Source organism: Monosiga brevicollis, genomic scaffold (assembly GCF_000002865.3).
Source record: "Monosiga brevicollis MX1 MONBRscaffold_8 genomic scaffold, whole genome shotgun sequence".
Taxonomy (NCBI): Eukaryota; class Choanoflagellata; order Craspedida; family Salpingoecidae; genus Monosiga; species Monosiga brevicollis.
The window spans coordinates 858489-866438 of record NW_001865045.1 but is presented as its reverse complement, the minus strand read 5'-3'; the positions used below and the strand labels follow the sequence as shown (position 1 = coordinate 866438).

General features: G+C 54.3%; 3 protein-coding genes across 3 annotated transcripts; 1 reads left to right on the top strand and 2 right to left on the bottom strand.

The window, feature by feature from the left end:
• Positions 1-1475: 1475 nt before the first annotated feature.
• Positions 1476-3864, bottom strand: MONBRDRAFT_16620 (uncharacterized protein; the record flags this gene model as incomplete). The annotated part of the gene is made up of 7 exons (XM_001745194.1): positions 1476-1693; positions 1797-1903; positions 2030-2118; positions 2216-2315; positions 2462-2667; positions 2791-3514; positions 3671-3864. The coding sequence occupies 7 exons, from the start codon at positions 3862-3864 to the stop codon at positions 1476-1478; spliced, it is 1638 nt and encodes a 545-aa protein (XP_001745246.1).
• Positions 3865-4798: 934 nt separating this feature from the next.
• On the top strand, positions 4799-5927 carry MONBRDRAFT_36864 (uncharacterized protein). The gene is made up of 3 exons (XM_001745357.1): positions 4799-4822; positions 5067-5161; positions 5393-5927. Exons 1-3 carry the CDS (start codon positions 4818-4820, stop codon positions 5791-5793), a joined length of 501 nt encoding a protein of 166 aa, XP_001745409.1. The 5' UTR covers positions 4799-4817; the 3' UTR covers positions 5794-5927.
• Positions 5928-6419: 492 nt separating this feature from the next.
• MONBRDRAFT_16866 (uncharacterized protein) lies at positions 6420-7658 on the bottom strand (the record flags this gene model as incomplete). The annotated part of the gene is made up of 6 exons (XM_001745193.1): positions 6420-6748; positions 6841-6913; positions 7068-7165; positions 7265-7346; positions 7445-7513; positions 7587-7658. Coding segments are annotated over 6 exons (723 nt in total), but the record flags the coding sequence as incomplete, so codon positions are not given.
• Between the last annotated feature and the right edge of the window lie 292 nt (positions 7659-7950).

Here is a 7950-nt window from a genome sequence, read left to right as displayed (position 1 = left end):
TCAAATCACAAACGTTGAGATTGCCAAAAGCCAGTAGCGCATCCCGGGGCGCGATGCAGTCCACCGGTGATTTGGGCGGCCCTGAGCGGGAGGCGCGCCGCGGAAGGTTTGGCTGAGGTCACACAAGGCATTTGGGGTTGGAGTGAGGCGGGGAGCGGATATGGCTGGATATGCTGACACATCGAGTGGACGAGGGCAGGACCGAGGGCAAGGAGACGGAGAACGGACCATCGCTGCGTTGATGCCAGATGCCAATGGTGGGGGCTTCTGCTTTGGGCAAAAGAAGAGTTGCTCAGTATCAAGCTCAGTCAAGCCAAGGGGTCAGGGCGTGTGTCTGCACGCGAGGGCAAGGCAGCGGCAGAGGGTCTCGTGGGAGAGGTGAGAGACGGTCCAGGGTAGCCAGCGTCTAGGTTGACTTGTTAACCCGAAGGAAGAAAATGCTTCACGGACGGCGGGTCAACCCTCTACAAGGGGTGTTGCAACCCCTGTCAGGCGCCGGCACGTTCCGTCTCCCCCAAGGCAGCCAGCCTAAACCGCCCGAGTAGAGTCAGGGGGTGGGGTGGGGGGGCAAGGGGGGCGCGTCAAATACGAGAGAGAGAGAGAGAGAAGAGAGAGAAGAGAGAGCGAAACGGCACGCGTCGGTCATGGATAGCAACGTTCATTGTCAGCATGTAAAGGCGGCAGTTGCCACTGCTTGGGTGTGTGCGTGAAGGGTGTGTGTGTGTGTGTGTGTGTGTGTGAAGAGCGGGTGTAAGAGAGAGAGAGTGTGTGTGTGTGTATAGTGTGTGTGACCTTGAGTCCTGCCTTGTTTCTTGGTTCTGTAAACCGTCCCATACTATCCGTAATTCTGTCTGACAATCGGCACGATTATCAAGTTGTTGGGCCACCAATGACAAGCACGTGCATGCAGATGCTTGGCTTGACTCACGGGTCCCATCAAATTGTGTGACAGGACCGTCGGGGGTTGGTCAACACGGTCACGGTCAGGTGCTTGTGACCACGCGCCTGCATGTGCCCGCAGTTGCTGCGCACATGATAGCACACCCCATCAACGGTTGGAGCCCATCTTGGCAGCTTCAAGGTTCTTCCCTGGTTCTGTCATGTCTTGTCCCTGAATTCATTCCCAGTGTCCATCTACTTGCTCCCGTCCCGTGCCCTCCCTTGACTTTTGTCGCTGTGTTCTACCGTCTCACGCTCGGCTCGCTCACATCCCTGCCTCGTCTATTCAGCGTTGGCTTTGGCATTTAAACAGGGGCCTAGCTATCAATAATATCATGAACAGTCATACACACACACACACACACACACACACACACACAGTCACACACGCACACACACGACACTTGACACGTTTGTGCACGCAGACACCCGAGGACCCTGGTCAGGCTGGACACAAACAACAAGTCTCACAATCATCAAACACAAGTAACCACCAAGATGACAAAGATGCTGTTCATTGCACAACCTAATCAAGCCTAAGCAGAGAGGGCAGCACCGCGGACGGCAAAGCCCTGCTCCTGTAAATGAGTCTTGACAGCGGCAATGGGTACTTCTTGGCGATGGAAGATGCCAGCGGCCAGCACGGCGTCGGGTTGACATTCGCGCAGGCATGCAGAAAAGTGCTCGACGCGCCCAGCTCCGCTGGAGGCGATCACGGGAATGCCCACGGCCTTTTTAATATCTGAGATGAGCTCTGTACATGCATTTATGATGAGTGGTAGCGGCAGCGCAGCAACCTGATCAAGCATACACACATGATCATTAAATCGGGCCCAAGGGTAAGTGCTTGTACGTACCGTGATCATAGCCACTGTTCGTGCCGTCCTTGTCCATGCAGTTGAGCAAGATCTCACCTGCACCGAGCGCCTCACACGCTCGAACCAGTTCATACGCACCCAGGTCCCTACGTGATGCGCAAGCATTTGCCGTCAGGGAAGGCGTCGACGGTTTGGAAAGGATACAGGCAGGCCTGCATGACCTTCACTTTCCCTCGGTACACGGGCTCTATCGCCTTGTGTTGTGTGCGTACCGGCGTTCGCGACCACCCTTGATTGTGCACTGGTACCAGCAATAACTCTCGCCGTTGGGTCCGGGCACGCTGGTTTTGATGGTGTGGTGCTGTTGATCCAAGCGGTGCCGACGTGTTGATGAGGGTGATATCATGTCATGGCTACAATGCAGCACCGACGTGAACAACCGGCAGGTAGCATCACACCTTGACATCGCTGGGAGATTGTACGTAAACGCGCGTGGGGTCGACGGAAATGACGACTGCCTGGCTGCCGTAGACAGCCGAGATTGTCTCAATGCTCGATCTAGAGGGCCCCAGACAATAAAAAAAATGAAAACCCAGCTTTGCTTTCGGTGTCGCTTGGTGGTAGCTCGTTCGCTGTCGCTTCTTCGCAGGCACCGCTGCGTTTGGAATGGGACATGTCACATGAAGCTGTGGTGGCCAACTTACTTTCCCGTCTGCATGCCACTGGCGATGTAAGCCTCGGCAATGAGCACTGCGTCCGAGCCAATGGAAACCTTGTCAGCTCCGCTGCGAAAGTACTCATCGGCAACCTGTAAAGCGCTGCGTGCGGTGCCATCGGGGTCGACAATATCCTTGATGCCACCGCCAATGGTCAACGGCACAAAAACTTCCCGTGACGTTTGGCGCAGCACCTAGCCAGATGGCGATAGGAGCCAGGTCAGGTCATCAACGTGGACAGAGCAGCGATCGGGGGTGAGGGCAGGTTCACGAAATGCAGCAGGCGGGTGCATGTCGCCGCAGCACAGGCCAAGTACCTCGAGCATCGGCTGGTCCTTGAGTGGCGAGTTGCGGAAAGAAGTGATGTTGAGAAAGGTCACCTCATCGGCGCCTTCCTCATAATAGCGCTTGGCCAATTCGACGGGCTTGCCGAGGTTGCGCACGTCGCCCGCATCATCTTTTTCGCGAACATCGTACTGATCGCCCTTGGTGACCACGAGGTCCCCAGCATCGTTGGCACGGACATCAAGGCAGGCAATAACGCGGGGCGCAAGACCTGCTTTCGAGCCCACAGCAGGGTCCGCGAGTGGGTAGGCGGGGGCGGTGATAAGATCTGGGAGCTCGAGAAAGCGACGAAAGATGTGAAGACCCGCCGTGCCCGACTTTTCCGGGTGAAATTGCGTGGCCATGACATTGTTGAGAAAGATGGAGGAGACGAATTCCACGCCGTAGGTGGTCGTGGTCATGACCCAGTCGCGCATGGTCTCGGTGGGCATGGCCTTGAAGCTGTGCACAAAGTAATAGCGCTCTTGGTCATGGGGCAAAATGGGATTGGGCTTGCAAACGGTGGCCACGTTCCAGCCCATGTGAGGCACAGCCAGGCCCGGAACCTCAAACTTGGAGATGACGGAGGGGACAACCCCGAGGCCCTTGATGAGGCCCTCGCCTTCCTCACTGGCCTCAAACAGGGTTTGCATGCCGAGGCAGACACCGAAGAAGGGGCGGCCCGAGGCGATGTACTTGCGGAGAGGTTCCACGTAGCTGCAAACACACGCGTAGGGTTGTGAGCCACCGAATGCCAGACAAGTAGATGAGATTGGGGGCGAGCTGAAGCGCAGCGCGCTCACGGTTCATGCCCGTGCGCGTGTTCGCAGTGAAATCCAAAACTGTGTGGGCGTGGCAGCGCAAGTTTCTTACCCTAGGGCCTCGAGTTTGGCCATGCAGCTGGCAAAGGCGCCGACACCAGGGAAGATGATCTTGTCAGCTTTGTCAAAGTCCTCAACGGATTGAATGTACTTGAGCTGAAAGCCCTGCGTTTCGACGGCGTTGATGACGCTGCGGACGTTCCCAGCGCCGTAATCCAGCAAGTACACTTGGCTCGTGTGCACCATGATGGCGGTTCAAAATGGGCGTCCGACCTCCGATCCCAAGCTACCTGGTGATGCCAGACAAACATGAGCTCACAAGCCTCTAAGCACGTACCAAATGCACCGTGTCCCACCCCGCCCCGTTCTCCAGGCACGCGCGCCGCTCCTGTGCAAGCGTACGTACGTTGATGTTCGAGCCGATTTTGATTTTGAGCTGGTGTCAAATGAACTACCGGTCGCGTGTTGTTGTTGTTGTTGCTGTTCGCTTCCAAAAGGCTGTTTCAGGAAGGGTACATTTTGTGGACCTGGTGCCTTCATCTTCTGGGTCTGATTCATGCTGGGCTACCCCTTGATAAGGACTTGTGCGCTGCATTAAGTTTAATGTCAGATACAATTATCTGGAGGTTGTAATCGTGTGTGTAACGTTCCTCTCCACCTCCAAGAAGAGCCAAGAAAATAGCGCTGCCAGGTAGGCTATTTATAGGACGTCGTTAGTCCTAAGAATAGGAGTATGGCCTTTGAATGTCAACACGTTTTCATCTCGAAAACGATTCACAAAATTGCAAAGGTGATGGCTTGGCGATGCACCAACCCAAAAATCATTATTGCGTTAGCCATACTTTTTCTCCTATAATGATTCAGAACGCTGCTCAAACGTGTCGTAAACAACTTTCCTGTCCTGACGTCGAGAGTTTAGGGAAACAAGCTTGAGGCTCATAACCGAAGGTTCCCAGCGTCGGGAAACTTGTCGACATGTGACACAATGTCCAAGGAAAATCTGAGTCAACACCCACAGCTTACTAACACTAACACAGCTTAGCTTGGGGGATTTGTGTCGAACTTTTTCCCTTCCGCCCACGTAACAGGTGCTGGTTGTTGTCGACCCCTTGACGCTTGATATACACCATTGACCATTGGGGTTACTGTTAGATGTCGACATTTTTCTTTCTTCTCTTCTCGCTTCTTCAAACAGCATCATGAGGTGTGTGACTGAGGGCACGGCGCTGGAGGTGTTGGTTGTTCCTGCCAGCCACTGGCAGTCGCTTGAACTGCGGGATGTGCATCAGTTCGATATTCAGAGGAGGGGAGGGATTGGAGACATGGAGGTCGTTGGTCTGGCTGGTTTGCCTCGTTTCGAGTCAAGAGGTTGCCAGTGGTGTGTGTCTCTGGCAACAGTCAATTATCTTCGGTCACTGACAACTGTTCATTGCCTTGCCGGTGTACAGCAACCCCAAGGTTTTCTTCGACATCAGCGCGGACTCCCAGCCCCTGGGCCGCATCACGATGGAGCTGCGCGCTGACGTTGTCCCTCGCACTGCCGGTGAGTCACGCTTGCTTCTTCACGTTTGTCAGTGGCTCGTTTCGGTTTTGCATATGTGTGTGTGTGTCCGTGTATCTTTTTTTTTTTTGTTTTTTTTGTTTTTTTTTTTGTTTTCTGTTGTTTCGCGATGTGGCCTCTTGCCATACCAGACACATTTGACCCTGCAATCCGACCGACACAATACATTAATTCTCACTCGTTTCGTTTGCTGTCTTTGGGATCATATCGCAGAGAACTTCCGTGCTCTCTGCACCGGCGAGAAGGGCTTTGGCTACAAGGGCTGCAGCTTCCACCGCGTGATCCCCCAGTTCATGTGCCAGGGTGGTGACTTCACCAACCACAACGGCACCGGTGGCAAGTCCATCTACGGCGCCAAGTTTGCTGATGAGAACTTCACCCTCAAGCACACCGGCCCCGGTATCCTCTCCATGGCCAACGCTGGCCCCAACACCAACGGCTCGCAGTTCTTCCTCTGCACCGTCAAGACCGCCTGGCTCGATGGCAAGCACGTTGTCTTCGGCTCTGTCGTTGACGGTATGGACGTTGTCAAGAAGGTCGAGTCCTACGGTACCGACTCTGGCAAGACCCGCGCCAAGATTGTCATTGCCGACTGCGGTGAGATCAAGGCCTAAGTGCTTCACTTTTCGACCTTTGACTTTTTGGGGCGTGGCCATGCTTGAGCACCACGGCTCTTTTATGGTTGAGAGGCACGAGGTGCTTTGAACCCCTGTTTTTCAAAAATTCCACAAATCGATCAAAAAAATTGGCTGAATCTCCTCCTGGACCAATCATGTTGTGCATTGCGAATTCTGTTTCACCTGTCACCACACAAACAATGTTTTTCCGTCATGCCAACAAGCGGTGCTACACAATACGCTCAGTTGATCAGATTGATGAATAGGCTGGGTATCATGCAATTTGTGTTGGACACGGTCAGAAGACGCACAGATGGAGAACAACGGATATCAATTATAACTGACTTGACTGCTCGCTCCGTGGCTTGCTCGCTTGGCGAGGGGCAACGGAGGAGCATCGGGGAGCAACGTCACTCACAAGCAACAAACACGCACCCCAACATTGGTACAGGGATAACCCAAGATCTTTTTGAGGCTCAACCTTGTTGTAACCGAGCAATCCACTCGAGAATGATGTCCTCCCGGCCAGCGTACCGCTGAACGAACGGATGCATCAACAGCTCATTGGTCTTGGGACGGGATGCGTAGTCTTTGATTAAGCACCTATCATGCCAGCCGTCCCATCAGCACCCCGTCAACTGCAAACAAGCCCGAAATGTTATGAAGAGCAACACATACCGCTCAACAAAATCACAGACTTCAGCGCTGTGCTGAGCAGGGTCAAGTCGAGGAGGCGGCTCGTGGACGATACACTGAATCACTTGCAAGGGAAAGTTGATGGCATTCGCCTTCCACGCGCTCCGTCCACAAGCCAGTTCAAAGGTGGAGATGCCCAGGCTCCAAACATCCGAGCGTGCGTCGTAAGGCTGGTTCAGCACGCGCTCTGGCGCCATATAGGCGTTGGTGCCCACAAAGGTCGCCGTCACTGACCGCTCCAGCTGTCGACTCACACCTGGCGCACCAAGCGTCCACAACGTCAGAACCGAACAACCGAAAGCCATAGGGATCAACAAACAGACCCCGGACGTTGGGCTAGACACGTACCAAAGTCGCAAATCTTGACCTGGCCTTGTGTGTTGAGCAAGATGTTCTGAGGCTTGAGGTCTCGATGCATAATCTACACAGCGAGAGGGATAGCAGACGACGAGACAGGGGGTGTTTGAAACGTGAGAAGAGTATAAGGAATGCCACAGAGGCGCTGGCAACAAGAGAGGCTCAAGCGAAAAGCACGCCGTGTGCGGTTAGGGTGCTGAACAATGACCAAATCATACCTTGATGGAGGCGAGGTACTCAAGACCTTGCAAAACTTGGAAGACAATCACACCCAGGACGGGCTCGGGAAGTTGGCCATATCGATCAAGAGACCCACCTGTGCAAGAGCGCCGGCCGACCCATCGGCATGGCATTCAGCCAGGATCTTGGATCACAGGGGAACTCAAAGCAGGGACGAAGAACAGGGAGGACGCACCGTCCATAAACTCGGTACAAATGTGAATCTTGTCCTCGGCAAAGAAAACGCCATAATAATCAATAATGACAGGTGATTGGCACTGTTGGAAGGGAAGGAGAACGAAATGAATGAGCAAGCTGCGCGTTGAATAAGTGCTTATTCTTGGGTAGTTGTCGTGTGGGGCGCCGGGCAACGCACCCGATGCAAAATCTGCAGCTCGGAGCGAATCTGCGCCTGCTCATCTTGGGAGATACCCATGGCAATCACCTGATTCGGGCATGAAAACGTTTGAGGGCAGAGTTTTGGACACGTGAACGTGCATCGGAAAACTTGGACCCACCTTGACGGCCATGGCGAGGCCAGACACCGTGTGTTCTGCACGATAGACAGTGCCGCAGCTCCCATGCCCCAGGAACTGGTATCCCGTCAACTGATGGGCAAGGATCTGAAAAGGGGTACCAAGTTTGTTGGAACAAGAGCCCAGGGGCGTGAGTTGGTCGCGGACAGGCAAGATCTTGCTTCTCGTACGCTTGGCAAGGCACGCATACGCACCTCAGCCGATCCTGGTGACGAAGCCAGGATGGGCGAGGGGCCAGATGACATGCTATTGACATTGAGTGTGCACAAGGGTGAAGACAACGCGCGTGAGAGACGGTGGTGCGCACGAACAAGAGGAGGCAAGCGCCCTTGAGCGAGTTGCAGCA